The sequence below is a fragment of the Cetorhinus maximus genome, chromosome 1 (assembly GCF_964194155.1).
Source record: "Cetorhinus maximus chromosome 1, sCetMax3.hap1.1, whole genome shotgun sequence".
Classification (NCBI taxonomy): Eukaryota; Metazoa; Chordata; class Chondrichthyes; order Lamniformes; family Cetorhinidae; genus Cetorhinus; species Cetorhinus maximus.
The window spans coordinates 40,692,415-40,713,759 of record NC_135879.1 but is presented as its reverse complement, the minus strand read 5'-3'; the positions used below and the strand labels follow the sequence as shown (position 1 = coordinate 40,713,759).

The 21,345-nt window shown below is 43.9% G+C and overlaps 1 protein-coding gene across 4 annotated transcripts in view; it reads left to right on the top strand.

Annotated features, from left to right (window-relative positions):
* exosc9 (exosome component 9) overlaps positions 1–21,345 on the top strand; it is a 101,219-nt gene that overhangs the window by 30,075 nt on the left and 49,799 nt on the right. For all 4 annotated transcript variants that reach the window (XM_078540130.1, XM_078540121.1, XM_078540110.1 and 1 more), the window contains exons 2-3: positions 1,704–1,798; positions 18,180–18,299. In XM_078540130.1, coding sequence (XP_078396256.1) covers positions 18,271–18,299 — 29 coding nt within the window. In that variant the 5' untranslated portion in view covers positions 1,704–1,798; positions 18,180–18,270. The remainder of the gene's footprint in view (positions 1–1,703; positions 1,799–18,179; positions 18,300–21,345) is intronic.

Genomic DNA, 21,345 nt, shown 5'->3' with positions numbered 1-21,345 from the left:
TGCCCATCTCCACCACGAACGCCTCAGCGCTGCACCCATCACTCTGGACCTTCAGTCTTCCCTGGTCCTCACTTTACAATAATGTAGAAAATTGGAACAGGGGTAGATCATTTGGCCCTTCAGGTCTGCTCCGCCATTCAGTATGATCATGGCTGATCCTCTATCTCAACTCCATATTCCCGCACTCTCACCATACCCCTTGATGCCCGTAGAGTCTAGAAATCTATATTTTTCCTTCTTAAATATATTCTTCTGTGGTAGAGAATTCCACATGTTCACCACCCTCTGAGTGAAGAAATTTCTCCTCATTTCAGTCCTAAATGCCTACCCTGTATCCTGAGACTGTGACCCCTTATTCTAGACACCTGCAGCCAGAGGAAACACCATCCCTGCATCCAGTCTGTTCAGCCTTGTCAGAATTTTATACATTTCAATGAAATCCCTCATTCTTCTAAATTCCAGTGAATACAGACCTAGTCGAATCAATATCTCCTCATTCACAATCCTGCCATCCCAGGAATCAGTCTGGTGAACCTTCGCTGCGCTCCCTCCAAGGTAAGTATATCCTTTCTTAGGGCAGGAGACAAAAGCACAGTACTGCAGGCATGGTCTCCCCAAGGACCTGTACAGCTGCAGTAAGACATCCTTCCTCCTGTATTCAAGTACTCTTGCAATGAAGGCCAACATACCATTTGCCCTCCTAACTGCTTGCTGCATCTGCATGCTTGCTTTCAGTGTTTGGTGGACAAGGACACTCAGGCCCCTTCATACATCAACATTTCCCAATCTATTACCATTTAAATAATACTCTGCCATTCTGTTTCTCCTATCAAAGTGAATAACTTTACACTTACTTGGCAGATGCAGCATAACGGGGGTATTTGCCCACTCACTCAACTTGTCTAAATCGTCTTGAAGCCTCTTAACACCCTCCTCACCACTCGCATTCCCACCTAGTTTTGTATCGTCAGCAAACTTGGAAATATTACATTTGGTTCCCTCATCCAAATCATTTATATATATTGTGAATAGCTGGGGTCCAAGCACTGATCCCTGCGGCACCCCACTAGTCACTGCCTACTACTCTGAAAAAGTCTCATTTATTCCTACTCCATTTCCTGTCTGTTAACCAATTCTCAATCCATGCCAATATATTACCCTGCAGCAATATTTTTATGAAGCCTCCCTTTATGATGCAGCCTGCCTTTAAGAAGAACAGGCGGCTATGCAAACACTGCTGCATGGCCCTCCTCCTGTGCACAGGGGCTGCAGGCAGCATTCAGGAGTAGACAGCAGTGTGGGAGCCATTTTGGCTGACGCTGAGAACATTCAGATGAGGTGGTACGTGACATTTACATGTTGTCCACCTCGATCTGAACAAGTTCAGACAGATCATGAATCGCGAACCTGTGCTGCAAAAATGGGGCTAACCCAACTCTTAGCCAGTAACATTGAGAGATACCATTCCTTCTATTTTAATCAGCAACTATGGTAAAATTGAGGACTTTCTTTTTTGCTTTAACAGTTTTCTGATATTTTGGTAGGGGGGTGAATTCTGTTTTTCTGTTCAAAGAAGTATAAATATGCTGCCAAATCAAGCCATAACCCATCATGAACATAGATGGAACTTTGTTGTAGAACTGCCACAAACTAAAGCCGTTTTGTCTTAAATGTGACTAATACCTTGTATTTTTAATCAACAGCGTCTTGATGGAAGACAGACATATGACTATAGAAATATCAAGATAACATTTGGAACTGAATATGGATCTTGCATTGTGGAACTGGGTAAAACAAGGTAAATTAAATCTGTTCGAACTTAGCTGTAGTTCATCACTTCACACGGTCTGAAAATCTTTTTTTTGTGACATTTGTTCTTTTTTGATGCATCAAACCTGAGCTTTTAGTTGAGTGTTGGAGTGCTGTGGTATTGGGCAACCATGTTTTGAGTTTTTCTTTCCCAACCTTCTTCACCAGCTAGCTGTATTAGACTGGGGAGGAACTGAGTAGAGGGAGGGAAGGTGATAGGGTACTGTTCCCATCAGCTGAGTGTTGCCAGCAGAAGCCTTGGGCAAGTCAGCCATCTGTCTTATTGTCAAAAGAGAGCCATAGCCTGGGGAGATTAGAGAATGGGAGTGCGGGTGGTATTTAGAAGAAAGAACAAAAACGGCTTGCAGTCTAGATATGTGGAGTTTGGAGTGAGCAATGGTTTCAGCCTTCCCAATATTTAATTGAAGGAAATTTCTGCTCATCCACTACTGGAGGCAAGCAATTAAAGAATTAAAGCATAATTTGAAGCAAATATACATTCCTATAAGGCACAAAAACCCCCACAAAAAACACGATCCAACCTTGGCTAACACGAGTTAAAGATAATATTAGATCAAAGGAAAAAGCTTATAGTATTGTTTAAAAAAATAGTAAACCTGAAAAGTGGGAGGGCTTTAGAATTCAGCAGAGGAGGCTGAGGAAATTAAATGGAAAGAGAAACGAGAATATGAGATTGACTAGCAAGAGACATAAAAACAGGTTGTAACCATTTCCAAAGGTTTAAAAATAGAAAGAGATTAGTGAAAGTAGACATGGGCCTATTAGAGGCAGAGACAGATGAAATAACTGAAGAGCATAGCCATGCTGTGTTAACTCAACATTATTACAATTACGCAGCTTTTCCTTGAGGCTTTTCCCTGTCTGGTTGATACTCTATAACTATTCCATCTCACTGAAGAGGCTTCAGACTAATCCATATCCAACAACCTGTTCTGAAAACTCTGCTCACATGTTGACAACTGTGACAAATTCCACCATAGCAGCTGAGAACATCCACAACATTCTAAAGCAATCAACAAGATTCTAAATAAAACAACCAACAACACTCTTTGAAAAAAGTCTATTTGCCCTAACTCCCAATGTTAACGGATCTTTAAAAAATTCCAGGATCCAGGGAGGCAATAACTAGTGGTAATGTCACTGGACTAGTAATCCAGAGGCTAAAGCTTTGGGGACGTGGGTTCAGATCCCACAACGGCAGCTGGGGGAATTTTCAATTCAATTAACAAAATCTGGAATGTAAAAAAAAAAGCTAGTCTAATGGTAACCATTGTCGATTGTTGTAAGTGAACCAGATGGGTTTTTTAATGTCCTTTAGGGAAAGAAATCTGCTGTCCTTACCTGGTCTGGCCTACATTTGACTCCAGACCCACAGCATTGTGGTTGACTATTAAATACCCTCTGAAATGGCTGAGCAAGCCACTCAGTTGTATCAAACTGCTACAGATTCTGCAAAAGGGAATGAAACTGGACAGATCACCTGGCATTGACCTAGGCACCTGAAACGACAATGGCAAAACTAGCTCTGTCGACCCTGCAAAGTCTCCTTACTAACATCTGGGGGCTTGTGCAAAAATTGGGAAAGCTGTCCCACAGACTAGTCAAGCAACAGCCTGACATAATCATACTCAACGGAAACATATCTTACTGACAATGTCCCAGACACCTCCATCACCATCCCTGGGTATGTCCTGTCCCACCGACAGGACAGACCCAGCAGAGGTTGCAGCACTGTGGCATACAGTTGGGAGGGAGTGTCACTGGGAATCCTCAACATTGACTCTGGACCCCATGAAGCCTCATGGCATCAGGTCAAACATGGGCAAGAAAACCTTCTGCTGTTTACCACCTACCGTCCTCCCTCGGCTAATGAATCAGTACTCCTCCATGTTGAATGCCACTTGGAGGAAGCACTGAAGGTGCCAAGGGCACAGAATGTACTCTGGATGGAGGACTCCAATGTCCATCACTAAGAGTTGCTCGGTAGCACCAATACTGACCGAGCTGGCCAAGTCCTAAAGGACATAGCTGCTAGAGTGTGTCTTTGGCAGATGGTGAGGGAACCAACAAGAGCAAAAACCTACTTGACCTTGTCCTCCCCAATCTACCTGTTGCAGATGTATCAGTCCATTACAGCATTGGTAGGAGTGACTGCCACACAGCTCTTGGGGAGATGAATTCCCGTCTTCACATTGAGGATACCTTCCCTTGTGTTGTGTTTCACTGTGCTAAATGGGATTGACTTTGAACAGATCTGGCAACTCAAAACTGTGCATCCATGAGGCGCTGTGGGCTATCGGCATTAGCAAGATTATATACAACCCACAGCCTGTAACCTCATGGCCCGGCATATCGCCTACTCTACCATTACCATCAAACCAGGGGATCAACCTTGGCTCAATGAAGAGTGCAGAAGGGCATGCCAGAAGCAGCAATGCAGCAATAGGCACACCTAAAAATGAGCTGTCAACCTGGTGACAACATAGGACGAATTGCATGCCAAACAGCAGAAGCAGCATGCGATAGACAGAGCTAAGCAATCCCACAATCTATGGATCAGATCTAAACTCTGCAGTCCTGTCACATCCAGTTGTGAATGGTGGTGGACAATTAAACAACAGGAGGAGGAGGCTCCACAAATATCCTCATTCTGAAGGATTTGGGAACCTAGCATATCAATGCAAAAGAGAAGGCTGAAGCATTTGCAGCCATCGTCAGCCTGAAGTGTCGAGTGGATGATCCATCTCGGTCTCCACCTGAGGTCCCCAGCATCACAGATGCCAGCCTTCAGCCAATTCAAATCACTCCACATGATATCAAGAAATGGCTGAAGGCACTGGATACCGGAAATGTTATGGGCCCTGACAACATTCCAGCAATAGTACTGAAGACTTGTTCTTCAGAACTTGCGCCCCTAGTGTTATGACCGATGCAGTTGGTAAAGCGGAGTTATTTGAAAATCCCAGAGGGAAACTTTAAACAACTATCATAACCAATAGTTTTAAGTGTTATGTTTGAGATGCGACTCTAAACTCAGGAATCAGACCACTAGTTCTCGAGGTTTTACATTAAACTAAGTGAAACATTTTATTAATTACACAGGTTAAAATATGTGTACAATTGGCTACAAATTACAACTATCATAACTTTTAACAAATTCCCAAATTAATCTCCATTAAGGCAACAGCAACCCAGAGACTTAACCAAACACCAGGCAAAGCATTTTCACCTTACAAATTCGAAATGAAGTTCTTTTCACTGTGGAGCCAGTTGGAGGCCTGCAGCTGCCTTTTGATCTTACATTGCCTCTGCCTGCACACCTAAAAGCTACTAAAGCTATACCTACCGTCACTGATTGAATTCAAATTCTCATTGTCTCACCAGTGTCTTTGAACTTTATCTTTTAACAATGAAACCCTTTTCATAGCCCAATTTAATATAATAATAATATAAACATATTGCTTCGTAGTTGCTAGAAAGGCGTCAATTTTCACCCCTCTTCTTGAATGCTCTATTCAAATGCACGCTATCTCTTACATATCAAAACTATTACATATCAAAGCACCCAGTCTAGCTGGTTTTAATCCAATTAAGACATACCCGCAGACCAAACCTCTATTTTAAAAGAAAAATATTTTCTAAAATATTATATAATATTAATAGCTTCATGACGCTAGCCAAACTGTTCCAGTGCAGCTACAAGACTGGCATATACCCGGTAATGTACAAAATTGTCCAGGTACGTTCTTTCAACAAAAAGGAAAAATCCAAGCTGGCCGTTTACTGCCTCATCAGTCTACTCTCAATCATCAGCAAAGTGATGGAATGTGTCGTCAACAGTGCTATCAGGTGGCACTTACATGGCAATAAACTGCTCACGACGCTCAGTGTTTTGATCCCCAGTTGAGGTTACCCCTGGACAAGCCTGATCTCAGAGTGGAACCCGGCTTGATAGATCCTAAGTTTTATTTGTTTGTTTAGATATGTTGAGAGTAGCTACTGAACAGAGTCACAGGAGTCAGTTGATGAACTTTTAACAAAAGAATAAAACATTTATTAAACAAGAAAAGATGAACTATATTATAATACTCCTTCACCCACAGCTATACCTTCACAGATATATACAGATTTGTAAGGATAACACAAGTTACAAATGCTATCTTATAGTTTAATGTTCACGGTAAGTACACAGTCTATGTACACCTATGGCTACTTGTGGTCAGACATACCACACTCCGAAAGCAAGTGACAGTTGTCACCTCAGCCAGATGCTGGGGATCTCTCCTCAACTCCCCCCAGATGCTTGTCATACTGAGAACCAATCAGTCTCGCTCCACTCCATCTTTCACACGAGGGTTTCCAATCTCCACTCTCTAAGACCTCGCCTTGGAATCTTCTCCCAAACCAATGCTTTCTCTCAGACACCTTCCACAAGGGTTCACCTCCAGGGTTTTGAACTCTCCTTCTGATGTTCCTCTCCCCTTGGTCACCACATGCGTTCAAGCTGTCTTCCATGCACTCTCTCTCACCGACTCAGTTGTCAACAGTACTGTTGCTTCACGTGCCCATAGCAAAGAGTTACAGACCTTCAGTTGTCTCTTTGGACCTTCTTGCCTCTTGCAAGCTGTTCTCGCTTTAAATCTGCTTTCTGCAGCTTTTGCCTCTTTAAATCTGAAGCTTGGAGCCTTTCTTTCTGCCCCTCACTCTTAACTTTATTAACAGGACATTTCCCAGGCTCCTGTCGTTCCTTTGACTAGAAGGTCTGCTTTGGCCTTTCCCCTCTTCCACTCCCCTGGGTTTTTGGGGTTTTTCTTTAGCATGGGACTGGCTATCTGTCCCCTTCTAGGGTGCTTCGCTAGCAGCTATCTTCAAAACCAGCTGAACTCCAACAGCTTCCTAAACAAACTGCTGCTTCTCGCTTTTTTGTGTGTGTCTATGGGAGGGACCTGCCTCTCTAGGCCCATGTTGCTAGGCAACAGCCCAATTCTTCTACCCTTGTGTTTGCTTAACATCTCAAGTTGTAAACTCTCATTAGAAATGCAAGCACCTTTTTAAAGTGAAATTAAAATTCAATTTGACCTTTCTTAACACACAGATACAAAAATACAAATCAAACTTAAACTTTAAAGCTGAAACTCATTCCTAACACCTACAACTACCGATATAACTTACTTAAATTATCTCTATTTCATGACACTGAGTTTGGGTTCTGCCAGGGTCACTGAGCTCCTGACCTCATTACAACCTTGGTCCAAACATTGTCAAAAGCGCTGAACTCCAGAGGTGAAATGTGAGTCACTGCCCTTGACATCAAGGAATCATTTGACCAAGTGTGGCAGCAAGGAGCCCTAGCAAAACTGGAGTCAGTGGATATCTGAGGGAAAACTCTCCACTGGTTGGAGTCATACCCAGCACAAAGGAAGATGATTGTGGTTGTTGGAGGTCAATCATCTCAGTCCTGGGACATGGCTGCAGAATTTCCTCAGGGTAGTATCCTAGGCCCAACCACCTTCAGCTGTTTCATCAATGGCCTTCCCTCCATCATAAGATCAGAAGTGGGGATGTTCGCAGATGATTGCACAGTATTCAGCACCATTTGCTACTCCTCAGTCACTGGAGCAGTCTGTGTCCATATGCAGCAAGACCTGGAGGTATTCAGGCTTGGGCTGATAAGTGGCTAGTAACACACTAGAGCCAGGCAATGACCATCTCCAACAAGAGAAAATCTTATCATCAGCCCTTGACTTTCAATGGCATTCCCATTGCTGAATTCCCCACTATCAATATCCTGGGGGTTATCATTGACCAGAAACTGAATTGGACCAGCCATATAAGTACTGTGGCTACAAGAGCAGGTCAGTGGCTGAGAATTCTGCAGAGAGTTACTTGCCTCCTGACTCCTCAAAGCTTGTCCACCACCTACAAGGCGCAAGTCAGGAGTGTGATGGAATACTCTCCACTTGCCTTGATGAGTGTAGCTCCCATGACACTCGAGAAGCTCACCACGATCCAGGACAAAACAGTCTGCTTGATTGGCACGCCATCCACCACCTTCAGCATTCGCTCCCTTCACCAACACACAATGGCAGCATTGCATACCATCTACAAGATGTACTGCAGGTGACAACACCTTCCAAACCTGCAACCTCTACCGCCTAGAAAGACAAGGGCAGCAGATGCATGGGAACACCACCACCTGCAAGTTCCCCTCCCATTCACACATCATGCTGACTTGGGACCATATCGCCATTCCTTCACTGTCGCTGGGTCAAAATCCTGGAATGGCACCGTGAGTGTTCCTACAACAAATGGTGCAGCGGTTCAAGAAGGCAGTACATCACCACCTTCTCAATTATGGATGGGCAATAAATGCTGGCCTAGCCAGTGACGCCCACATCCCATGAATAAATAATTTTAAAAATCCAGATCTTCAGCAAAACTGATTAGCTCTTCCTTGGGCCACACCCTATCTGTGCATCATGTTTCATTGAAATCTGTCCATTAGTTTTTGAGATATTTTGTTTACAGACAAGTAGACACTCAAAATGGGCAAAAACATTAATCTGTTCACGTTTAGTGGCAGAGATATTAATTATATTGAGGAATCAGAAATGGCAGAGATATTAAACATTTTTTGACTTCTACCATGAAGATACTTAAATTCCCGAATTATTGGGGAACCAAAAGAAATCAGTATAAGTAAAGAAATGGTACTGGAGAAATTAATAGGCCTAACTGGGTACAAATCCGCTGGACCTGACCACTTGCATCCTAATGTTTTAAAAGGGGTAGCTGCAGAGACAGTGGGTGCATTGGGTTTGATCCTCCAGAATACCTAAGATTCTAAAATGGTTTCCAAGGATTGAAAGGTAATAAACCTAATCCTGCTATTTAAGAAATGAGGAAGAGAGAAAATGGGAGCTGTCGGCCAGTTAGCCAAACTTAGCCTAACATTAGTAGGCAAAATGCTAGAACCTATTGTTAGATGTGAGGTAACAAAGTACTCGAGAGTGCGAGAGGAAGACCCTGGGACAGACAGTTAGCAGCACCTAGAGGAGAGTGCGAGAGGAGGACCCTGGGACAGGCAGTGAGCAGCACCTAGAGGATGTAGTCTATCTAGAGGATCCAGCATCTACTCTATACTCAAGAAGAAGCAACGGTAAAATAAAAGCAAGGGTCCATATTCTATTTAGTTAAGATATGTCTGGGGATTACACTATGAATGGTAGGACCCTGGAAAGTACTGAAGATCAGAGGGAACTTAGTGTGCATATCCACAGATCCCTGAAGGTAGCAGGGCAGGCAGATAAGGTGGTTAAGAAGGCATATGGGATAATTGCCTTTATTAGCCGAGGCGTAGAATACAAGAGCAGGGGAGTTATGCTGGAACTGTATAAAACGCTGGTTAGGCCACAACTGGAATACTGCGTGAATTTCTGGCCACCACATTATAAGAAGGATGTGTTTGCACTGGAGAAGGTGCAGAGGAGATTAAGCAGGCTGCTGCCTGCGCTGGAAGGTCTGATCTATGAGGAAAGATTGGATAGGCTGGGTTGTTTTCCTTGGAGCAGCGAAGGTTGAGAGGGGACCTGATAGAGTGTGTAAGATTATGAGGGACATAGATAGGATGGATAGGAAGGCACTTTTTCCATTATGGGTAGAGGGATCAATAACAAGGGGGCATAGATTTAAGGTAAGAGGTAGAAGGCTAAGAGGGGAGTTGAGGAGAAATTTTTTCACCCAGAGGCTAGTGGGATTCTGGAACTCACTGCCTGAAAGGGTGGTTGAGTCAGAAACTCTCGTAACATTTAAGAAGTATTTAGATATTCACTTGCATTGCCATAGCCTCCAGGGTTATGGGCCAAGCGCTGGAAAATGGGATTAGTGTAGTTGGATTTTTGTTGACTGGCGCGGACATGCGCCCATGAGTCTACTTTTGAACATCATATGAGTAAACAGAGTCAACATAAAAAGAAAATCACGCTTGAAAAATCTGTTAGATTTTTGAGGGTGTACTTAGGATGGATAACATCCAGTGGATGTAGTTGTTTTGGATTTTCGAAAAGCATTTGATAAGGTGCAACACAAGGTTATTACAAAAAATTAGGACTCATGGGACTGGGTAATATATTAGTATGCAAAAACAGAATTACCTGGAAAAACTCAGCAAGTCTGGCAGCATCGGCGGAGAAGAAATCGGTTAACGTTTCGAGCCTTCATGGCCCTTCGGCAGAACTGGAGCATAGTTAGAAGAAGGGAGAAATATAAATTGGTTTAAGGTGGGTGGGGGGTGGGGAGAGACACATTGACGGTGTGGTGTGGTGATTGTAGAGATGAGCAGATAATCAAAAGATGTCACAGACAAAAGGGTCAAAGAGGTGTTGAAGGTGGTGGTATTTGTCTGAGAAAAGTGCTAATTAAGAATGCAAGACAGGATATTCAAAGTACAGCTCTAGTGGGGGTGGGGTGGAAAGACTAAAGGTTTTAGTTTTAGATTTAAAAATAATGGAAATAGGTGGGGAAAGAAGAATCTATATAAATTATTGAAAAAAAAGCGGGGGGGGGGGTGGAAAGAAACGGGGTGGGGATGGGGGGAGGGGGAGTTTAAGATCTAAAGTTGTTGAATTCAATATTCAACCCGGAGGGCTGTAAAGTGCCTAGTCGGAAGATGAGGTGCTGTTCCTCCAGTTTGCGTTGGGCTTCACTGGAACAATGCAGCAAGCCAAGGACAGACATGTGGGCAAGAGAACAGGGTGGAGTGTTAAAATGGCAAGCGACAGGGAGGTTTGGGTCTTTCTTGCGGACAGACCGCAGGTGTTCCGCAAAACGGTCGCCCAGTTTGCGTTTGGTCTCTCCAATGTAGAGGAGACCGCATTGGGAGCAACGAATGCAGTAGACTAAGTTAGGGGAAATGCAAGTGAAATGCTGCTTCACTTGAAAGGAGTGTTTGGGCCCTTGGACGGTGAGGAGAGAGGAAGTGATGGGGCAGGTGTTGCATCTTCTGCGTGGGCATGGGGAGGTGCCATAAGTGGGGGTTGAGGAGTAGGGGGTGATGGAGGAGTGGACCAGGGTGTCCCGGAGGGAACGATCCCTACGGAATGCCGTCAGGGGGGGTGAAGGGAAGATGTGTTTGGTGGTGGCATCATGCTGGAGTTGGCGGAAATGGCGGAGGATGATCCTTTGAATGCGGAGGCTGGTGGGGTGATAAGTGAGGACAAGGGGGACCCTATCATGTTTCTGGGAAGGAGGAGAAGGCGTGAGGGAGGATGCGCGGGATATGGGCCGGACACGGTTGAGGGCCCTGTCAACGACCGTGGATGGAAAACCTCGGTTAAGGAAGAAGGAGGACATGTCAGAGGAGCTGTTTTTGAAGGTAGCGTCATCAGAACAGATGCGACGGAGGCGAAGGAACTGAGAGAATGGGATGGAGTCTTTACAGGAAGCGGGGTGTGAGGAGCTGTAGTCGAGGTAGCTGTGGGAGTCGGTAGGCTTGTAATGGATATTGGTGGACAGTCTATCATCAGAAATTGAGACAGAGAGGTCAAGGAAGGGAAGAGAAGTGTCAGAGATGGACCATGTGAAGATGATGGAGGGGTGGAGATTGGAAGCAAAATTAATAAATTTTTCCAGGTCCCGACGAGAGCATGAAGCAGCACCGAAGTAATCATCGATGTACCGGAGAAAGAGTTGTGGGAGGGGGCCGGAGTAGGACTGGAACAAGGAATGTTCCACATACCCCATAAAGAGACAGGCATAGCTGGGGCCCATGCGGGTACCCATAGCCACACCTTTTATTTGGAGGAAGTGAGAGGAGTTAAAGGAGAAATTGTTCAGTGTGAGAACAAGTTCAGCCAGACGGAGGAGAGTAGTGGTGGATGGGGATTGTTGGGGCCTCTGTTCAAGGAAGAAGCTAAGGGCCCTCAGACCATCCTGGTGGGGGATGGAGGTGTAGAGGGATTGGACATCCATGGTGAAGAGGAAGCGGTTGGGGCCAGGGAACTGGAAATTGTTGATGTGACGTAAGGTGTCAGAGGAATCACGGATGTAGGTGGGAAGGGACTGGACAAGGGGAGAGAGAAGGGAGTCAAGATAACGAGAAATGAGTTCCGTGGGGCAGGAACAGGCTGACACGATCGGTCTGCCAGGACAGTTCTGTTTGTGGATTTTGGGTAGGAGGTAGAAGCGGGCCGTCCGAGGTTGGGCGACTATCAAGTTGGAAGCTGTGGGAGGAAGATCTCCAGAGGAGATGAGGTCAGTGACAGTCCTGGAAACAATGGCTTGATGTTCTGTGGTGGGGTCATGGTCCAGGGAGAGGTAGGAGGAAACGTCTGCGAGTTGCTCCTCCATCATCTTCACATGGTCCATCTCTGACACTTCTCTTCCCTTCCCTTCCTCTGACATGTCCTCCTTCTTCCTTAACCGAGGTTTTCCATCCACGGTCGTTGACAGGGCCCTCAACCGTGTCCGGCCCATATCCCGCGCATCCTCCCTCACGCCTTCTCCTCCTTCCCAGAAACATGATAGGGTCCCCCTTGTCCTCACTTATCACCCCACCAGCCTCCGCATTCAAAGGATCATCCTCCGCCATTTCCGCCAACTCCAGCATGATGCCACCACCAAACACATCTTCCCTTCACCCCCCCTGACGGCATTCCGTAGGGATCGTTCCCTCCGGGACACCCTGGTCCACTCTTCCATCACCCCCTACTCCTCAACCCCCACTTATGGCACCTCCCCATGCCCACGCAGAAGATGCAACACCTGCCCCATCACTTCCTCTCTCCTCACCGTCCAAGGGCCCAAACACTCCTTTCAAGTGAAGCAGCATTTCACTTGCATTTCCCCTAACTTAGTCTACTGCATTCGTTGCTCCCAATGCGGTCTCCTCTACATTGGAGAGACCAAACGCAAACTGGGCGACCGTTTTGCGGAACACCTGCGGTCTGTCCGCAAGAAAGACCCAAACCTCCCTGTCGCTTGCCATTTTAACACTCCACCCTGTTCTCTTGCCAACATGTCTGTCCTTGGCTTGCTGCATTGTTCCAGTGAAGCCCAACGCAAACTGGAGGAACAGCACCTCATCTTCCGACTAGGCACTTTACAGCCCTCCGGGTTGAATATTGAATTCAACAACTTTAGATCTTAAACTCCCCCTCCCCCCATCCCCACCCCGTTTCTTTCCACCCCCCCCCCCCCGCTTTTTTTTCAATAATTTATATAGATTCTTCTTTCCCCACCTATTTCCATTATTTTTAAATCTAAAACTAAAACCTTTAGTCTTTCCACCCCACCCCCACTAGAGCTGTACTTTGAATATCCTGTCTTGCATTCTTAATTAGCACTTTTCTCAGACAAATACCACCACCTTCAACACCTCTTTGACCCTTTTGTCTGTGACATCTTTTGATTATCTGCTCATCTCCACAATCACCACACCACACCCTCAATGTGTCTCTCCCCCCCCCCCCCCCCACCCACCTTAAACCAATTTATATTTCTCCCTTCTTCTAACTATGCTCCAGTTCTGCCGAAGGGCCATGAAGGCTCGAAACGTTAACTGATTTCTTCTCCGCCGATGCTGCCAGACTTGCTGAGTTTTTCCAGGTAATTCTGTTTTTGTTCTGGATTTCCAGCATCCGCAGTAGCTTTTAGCTTTTTGTTTTTATCTAATATATTAGTATGGATTGAAGATTGTTTAGAGGATAGAAAACACAGTAGGAATAAATGTGACTTTTTTGAGTTGGCAGGCTATAATTAGTGGGGTACCACAAGGATCAGTACTTGAGACTCAGCCATTTACAATCTCTATTAATGATTTAAATGAGAATGTAATGTATGTAATAAGTGTAATGTATTCAAGTTTGCTGACAAAATAAAGTTAAGTTGGAAAGTAAGTGGTAAGGAGAATGCAAAGCAGCTGCAGTGGGATGTAGACAGATAGGGTGAGTGAGCAAGAATATGGCAGATGGAGTGCAATGTGGTGAAGAGTGAAATTATCTTTGGTAGGAAATGTAAAAAATTAGAATATTCTTTGAATGGTGAGAGACTGGAAGATGTTTACATTTGGAGGGATCTGGATTTCTAAATACATGAATCACAGAATGTTAACATGCAAGTACAGCAGGCAATTAGGCAGGAAAATAGTATATTAGCCTTTGTTACAAAGGGATTGGAGTATAATTGTACGGGGTGTTGATGAGAACACACCTGGAGTACTGCGTGCAGTTTTGACGACCTCACCTAAGAAAAGACATACTTGCCCTAGAGGAAGGTTTACTGCACTGGTTCCTGGGGTGAGGGGATTGTCCTATGACAAGAGATTGAGTGGACTAGGCCTATATTCCCTGGAGTTTAGAAGAATGAGGGGTGATTTAATTGAAATGTGTAAAATTCTTAAGGGTCTTGACAGTGTTATAGACAGGGGAGAGATGGTGGGATGGTTCCCCCATTATCCCCCTCTTGACTGACTGAAGACAGATGATTTAAAAAAGAAAATGTGGTTTAATCCCCTGAGTGCTGCAACTGTTAAGAATAGACAAATAACAGATTTTTTCATAAACATTTATCCTTTTATAAATCAACACCCAGATGTATTTTCAACAACACCTGCTCACTCTCCCATACAGACACACACACACACACTAGAAAAGATTGTAATTACAAAAAGAGGTAGCATGCACTTAGGTCTTAAAAGTCCAAAAATTCATTGTCACATTTGCTTCTCTAGTATGAAGTCTTGAAATGTTGCAGGCCTGTTATTCCATTTTGGTTCACTGAAGAATTAGTATCTGGGGGTTGATGCAGGTGGATTTGCAATGGTTTACTGCTTGTAGTGGCAGGTTTTTTTTGCTTCACTCCATTCGAGGTACAGTCGAACCTCTGTAATGAAAATCTGGTTTGATTCTTCAAATAAATAGACAAAGACCGTACCAAATTCTCTACCTGCTGATGGATCTTAGGTGTTCCCTTGCTGGTCTGATCTTTCTGCCACTGCTTGAAAAATGTGTATATTAAATGTCCCTTGTCAGAAACCTGGTTCCTGTTATCTGTTTTTCATTGTATTCACAAATAATCTCTGATGATATAGCCATTGACACACGATAGGGTCCAATGTTCACCCGTTCATATATCACTGTGATAGAATGGTGTTTTTTTCCCCACACCCATTCTTTGGAATTCTGCCCTAAAGCCAGAAATTCTACAAGTCTATTGTGAACTAATTTCTTTAATTATTTGGATAAGGGCAGATATTAATTCACAGGAAAGGTTTGTTGCTTAGTAATGACTTCTCAATGATATGTCCCAAATGTCCATTTGCATTTTAATGTCTTGTCCAAACATGAAGTCTAGCCCCTTGTGTGGTTTCATGTATATTAGAGGTGTTGTGGTAGCTTTGACAAATGAACCACAGTGGGCTCAGGTACAGGTTACGATCATTTATTCAAGCTATTGCAAGGAGAGAACCACCTCAATGCAGCTTGAGGTAGCACTCTACCAAACCACAAGTATACAGCTTATTTATACATCACTGATCACGTACAAGAACATTGTTAAAATTCCAATCTTGTCAGCATATAGGTTTACATTAAACAGATATCTCTGGTTCTAGGTACATACATCACCCTTCACCCAGGCAGAGCCTTCTCCCCCTATCTGAGCTGGGACCACCTGTCCTTTCTTTATCTATTGAAGAGCACACTTAATCTATTTGTTTTCATCCTCTGTCTCCATTCTAGTTCCCAGGGCTTTTCTGCTGATTGCAGGCCCTAAAGGTGTGCAAGGTTCATTTGGTACACCTTAACTATTAATGTACTTGATGGCACTGTCTGCCTGGAGATTCTAAGTAATTCCTTTTCAATAAATTCTTACTGTATTCCCCCCAACAGAGGGAAAGAAAAGGTCACATAATCTCTCAACTCCATTTTGTTTTAAAAATAAAGTGTCCATTTTCCATTTTTATACTCCATAAATCCATCAGTCTATCTTGTGTGAGCATGACAACAGTGTAGGTGCTAAGAAAATGTTTCCACAGCTTTGGAATCTAGAACATGGTTTCACAGTCTCCAAATAAAGGATATATAATTTAGGAGTGAAATGAGGAGAAATTTCTTCACTAAACGGTTGTGAATGTTTGGAATTCTCTACCCCAGATGGTGGTGATGCAAAGTCATTGAATATATTCAAGATAGGGGTTGACAGACTTTTGAGAACCAAGGAAATTAAGAGATGTAGGGATAGTGGGAACGGTGTAGCTTAGGTAGGGGCTCGGTCATGATCTTAGTGAATAGTGGATCTGGCGCAAAGGGCCACATGGTTTACCCCAGCTCCTGGGCAGAATTTTTCCCCCATCGGGGGGGAAGTTTAGGAGTGGGAGCGTGGAGGCGCGCCTCCGATTGGCGCCCCTGATTGGGGGCGCGCCGCCATTTTACATGGGCGGGCCAATTAAGGTCCGCCCAGTGTGATGTCTGCAAGGAAGTGCTATGCACTCCCTGTGCGTGGGGGGTGGGTGGGGGCGGATTCCCTGAGCTGAGAGTGCGCTCTTTCGCCCGCTAATTGCTGCCTCAGGGAGATCGGCTCCTGTGTGAAAAATTTTAAAAACAGAAGATATAAATTTCCCTGACATGCCCCCTCATGTGACACTGTCACATGAGTTGGGACATGTCCATTACTTTCATTGACAATTTTATTAAAAATTTTAAAACCTACATGAAACCTCATCCCACCTGTGGATGAGGTTTCATGCTTTTTCTTAAGCCCGCCATGGCTCCCAGCCTACCCGTCAACCTTAAGGCAGGTCCATTAATTACTTTAACTACTTTGTCAATGGCCTCAATTGGCCATTGACAGATCGCAGGCGCACAGCTGATTCTGCTGAGACCCCGCCTACCTGAAAATTGAAATGAGGCGGGGTGACGTCGGGAGTTCCGCCCAACATCATCCCGCATCATTTTACCCGTCGGCGAGCGGGCCCCGCCCCTGCTTGCCAACTGGGAAATCCTGGCCCCTGTTTCTTATGATAGAGGCTGACATTTACATGTGTTCAATATTTGATGAGATCCTCCATGTTGGTTCTTCTAACTCTATAATCTCCAGTCTGAAGCTCTTTTGCTATCAATCCCATGATGCTCTTGCATTGTGCTATTGAAGGCAAGTGCTACCATAAGGCTAACCAGATGGCAAGGTTACTTCTGCAACGACATGCTGAGGAGCAAACTTTTTGAAAATAATTTTTATTATCGGTAGAAACTCTGATTAAAACTAATTGCATGTTATTATAAAAATATAGGGAGGGAGAGCAGTCTGAGTGAGCCCTGGAATCTTAAAATATAAAATTGCAGTATGTAAAAATGACCTTTGTGTGGACCAGGAGAAATAGTGGCAGAGTATGGGCTACAGTAGCATGGAACATCCAGCAGGCGGCAGAAGGAGCACGTGCAACATCCAGGAACAGGCTGCAGCACAACAGAGGTCAACCATCACTCGGATTGTTGGGAACAGAGAATAAAATAATCAAGGAAGGAAAAGTTAAACAAAAATAGTGTATTCCTGGAGGATGCATCAGCTTGGCAAAATCATTAAGTACTTTCACTGCAAAATCACTCACTGTGGCACAACCACCAAATCCCCTTCCTTCTCAAAGGATGTCAACAGCAATGGCTCAAAGTGTCAGCTGTTCCCGAGTGCTTGCTTGCAGTTCTGCACTGGGATGCCAAGTGCCATCAGGCCAACGAGAGCAGTGCCATTTCCACACAGAAAGCCATTGTCTTGTAGCGTTCAATGAAAATTAAATACTGGGGTAGATGTCAAGCGAAACTATCCCCCAAGAATGAAATTGTATTGCTTATCCAAAGTGGTTGAGAGGCCACATTGGATTTAAGGAGGACTTGTGAAAAGGCAGACTATGGTTACCAGTGGAACAACTAACTGAAATTATATTGTTGCTGCCATCAACATGTGGTTTTTTGAAGCGGGGTGGGCAGTGAAAAAAAAAGCCATGCTAGCAAGGAAGTCAAAGCCAGGAACCAACTAAATAAAACCTATCATTGGATAAAGAAAGGTGGATCAGGAGATCTATATAGAACAATTATTTCTTGTTAAGAACCATTATTTTTACCAGGACACCAGGAAAGCTCCCTGCTTCTCATTGAATCATGTCAAGATTTTTTTTACCTCCACCTGAACATGTAGAAGGCCCTTGGTTTAAATTTAATCTAGAAGAGGACACTTTTGCGGAACTGTCTCTGTGTTGCACTTAGTATGATTAATATTAGCCATTATTATGCAGACGTGCTTTTCTTTTCTGGAGTTGAAATAAAAGATGCCTAATTTGTCTTCAATTGTCATTCCAGGGTTCTTGCACAAGTGTCATGTGAACTTGTTCCTCCTAAACCTAGTCGGCCTACAGAAGGCATCATTTTTTTCAATTTGGAGCTCTCTCCGATGGCTTCTCCTGCGTTTGAACCTGGCAGGTTAGTCTGGCAAATAGTAAACAATAGAAGATTGCAATTAAAAATAATGATCCAGCAGCCAACCAGTTTTTCCTTTTTGGCACCAGAAGTGTTTGTTTTCTCTTTTATGGTGATGGAAAATACTTTTGACACCCGGTAGATTAATATTATTTCCTGTGTTCATACATTATACATTGAAAAGAAAAGTATTACTAAAAATAAATTTTAAGCCAAAAATGAAAATTCATTTTTCTTTTGGCCGCACTGTTTTGTCCCAGTTAAGGTTGGTGACACTTGTCTTAGAGTTTGAGATATTCAGGTGTGCAGACACATGGCAGTTTCAAAACTGGTTATTTCAAGAACTGAATGTTCTAATATTTTGTACGATCTTGCTTATGTTAATGTTATGGTATGTTAATTTGAATAGCGTGGCTCTCATTTATCCGTTCCAGTTAAGGGTTTATAAAAAATGTATACTTTAAAAAATTTAATTCTGAAGATGTTGACATCTTGCAGGGGCATGGTTTCATGGATACTTACGTCTGCTACCTAGCCTAGGTTGCTATATTCATGTGTGAGACTTGACTGTGTGTGACAGTGAGCTAAGGGCTACTCCTGTTAATTCAGATTACTGTATCTGATAATTCACTTTGTAGCACTAATTCCTACTTTGCTATGTTATTTATATTCTCTACTCCATTCACTTATTCTAACGTAGCTGCCTCTGAGCTTCCAGCACTCCATTCTCTCGGGTCTAACCCCTCACATTGTCAAGGGTGTTGCTGTTCTTGTTTGGGGAACCAACTTCTATCTTGCGGAAACTGAACACCACCTGCACCATTAATCCACCACCACTCATCAAGCCATCATTTAACAGACTCTTACTCTGTTGGCAATTTTCCCTCCATGGCCTCAAAACTCATAATCCTACAACCCCATACAGCACACTTCTACCTGCTTCTTACAATCCACAAACAGGACTACCCTGTAGACCCAACCTCTCCTTGTGCAATCACTTTTCACCTACATCCAGGACTCTCTCGGCACTCTCTGCCAATTTACTGGCCCTAACCGCCTCTTTTTAACCATGCACGTCCAATCTCTGTATACCTCCATCCCCCACAAGGATAATCTGAGGGCTCTCCGCTTCTTCCTTAATTGGAGACCCAGCCAGTCACCACCCACTCCTGTGCCTCATTGAACATATTCTTACATTGAACACCTTCTTCTTTGACCACACTCCACTTCCTCCAAACAAGTGGTATTGCTATTGAAACTCAAATGGGTCCTAGCTACGTGAGCCTTTAATTGGCTATGTGAAATATTCTACATTTCAGTCAACTCGGGTCCCCCTCCCTCACTTCGTTCTCTGGTACCTTGATGACTGGATTGGTGCCGATCCCTGCTCTTGCCCTGAACTGGAAAATCTCATCAACTTTGTCACTAGTTTCCACTCTGCCCTCACCTTGACATGGTCAATCTCTGACTCTTCCCTTTCCTTCCTCAACTTCTTTATCTCCATTTCTAGGGATAGGCTATCAGCAAATATCTACTTCCACAGCTCCCTTGATTATACCTTTTTCCACTCCGATTCTGTAAAGATTCTATTACGTTCTCTTAGTTTCTCTGGCTACTTTGCATCTATTCTGATTATACAGCCTTCCATAATCAGTTCTTCTGATATGTCTTCCTTTTTCCTCAACCATGGATTCATCATGGTTACCAGGACCCTTGGTCGTCTCCATCCTATTTCCCGCACTTCTGCTCTCACCCCTTCTTCTCCCTCCCTAGAAAAATGATGGGGGTTCCCCTTGTTCACCTTTCATCCCCACATTCAATGGATCATCCTTCACTATGTATGCCACCTACAGCCACCACCAAACATCTTCTATTCCCCTTTCTGTATTCCATTCTTCCGCAATATTCCAGTTCACCCTTCGATTTCCCCCCAGTAGCTCCTCCCCTTCCCACAGTATTTTCCCATGCCAGCTCAGGAGATGCAACATATGCCTTTTTATCTATTCCCCTTCCACTGACCAGGGCCCCAACCACTCGTTCCAGATGAACCAGTGATTTACTTGTCCTCCTTTCAATTTAGTATACTGCATTCAAGGCTCATGATGCTGTCTCCTCTACATTTTGGAGTTCAAAGGCAGATTGGGTGAACACCTTACGTTTAAGTTTAAGTCAGCTTCCGGTTGCTTGTCATTTTCTGTTTTTATCTTCATGTCGCTAGTGCGAGGTTTTCTCTTGTGTAATTATACGAGGATGGCACCCACATAATTTTAGGTTCATTAGCTTCAGGCTTTTAGGAAGTGAGTTGGTGATTGTAGTAAACACAGAAAATGCTAGAAATACTCTGCAGCTCAGGCGGCATCTATGAAGAGTGAAATAAAATTAACATTTCGGGTCTATGACTTTTTCTTAGGACTGGAAAAAGTTAGCCATATAATAGATTTTAAGCAAGTTCGGTTGCAGAGAAAGGAATGGGGGGCAGGTGGGGATGGTGGTGCGGCGGGGGGGAGGACAGAAAGGAAGGCCTGTGAAAGGATTGAAAGCTGGAGAGATTGAATGACAAAAGGGATGATGATGCAAGGCAAAAGGGGATGGTAACGGGACACGTAAAGAGACAAAAGATGGATATGGAGGAACTGAAAATGTCAATAGCAGAATCATTATCAACAGCTGCTGTCCAGCAAAATGGAAGCAGTGCTTAAAATCCAAGATTTCTGTACCCAGTGTTGAGTCTGGAAGGCTGTAAAATGCCTAATTAAAAGATGAGATGCTATTCCTTGAGCTTTCATTGACCTTCACTGGAACTGTGTAGGAGGCAAAAGACAGGGAGGTCAAAATGAGAGCAGTCACGATGATAGATGTAGCTTCCAACTGGGATAATTGATTGTGACCAACTTTTCTTTGAAAGAAACTTTGAACTTGAGGCCATCTTTGAAACGATCTCCAACCTAACTAGAGATACAGTGAAAGATCCAGAGATATTTGAAATAATTTCATTAAATGAGAGCTTTGTTTTGTTTTGCGTAATCATGTTATTAATCCAGTACATTGA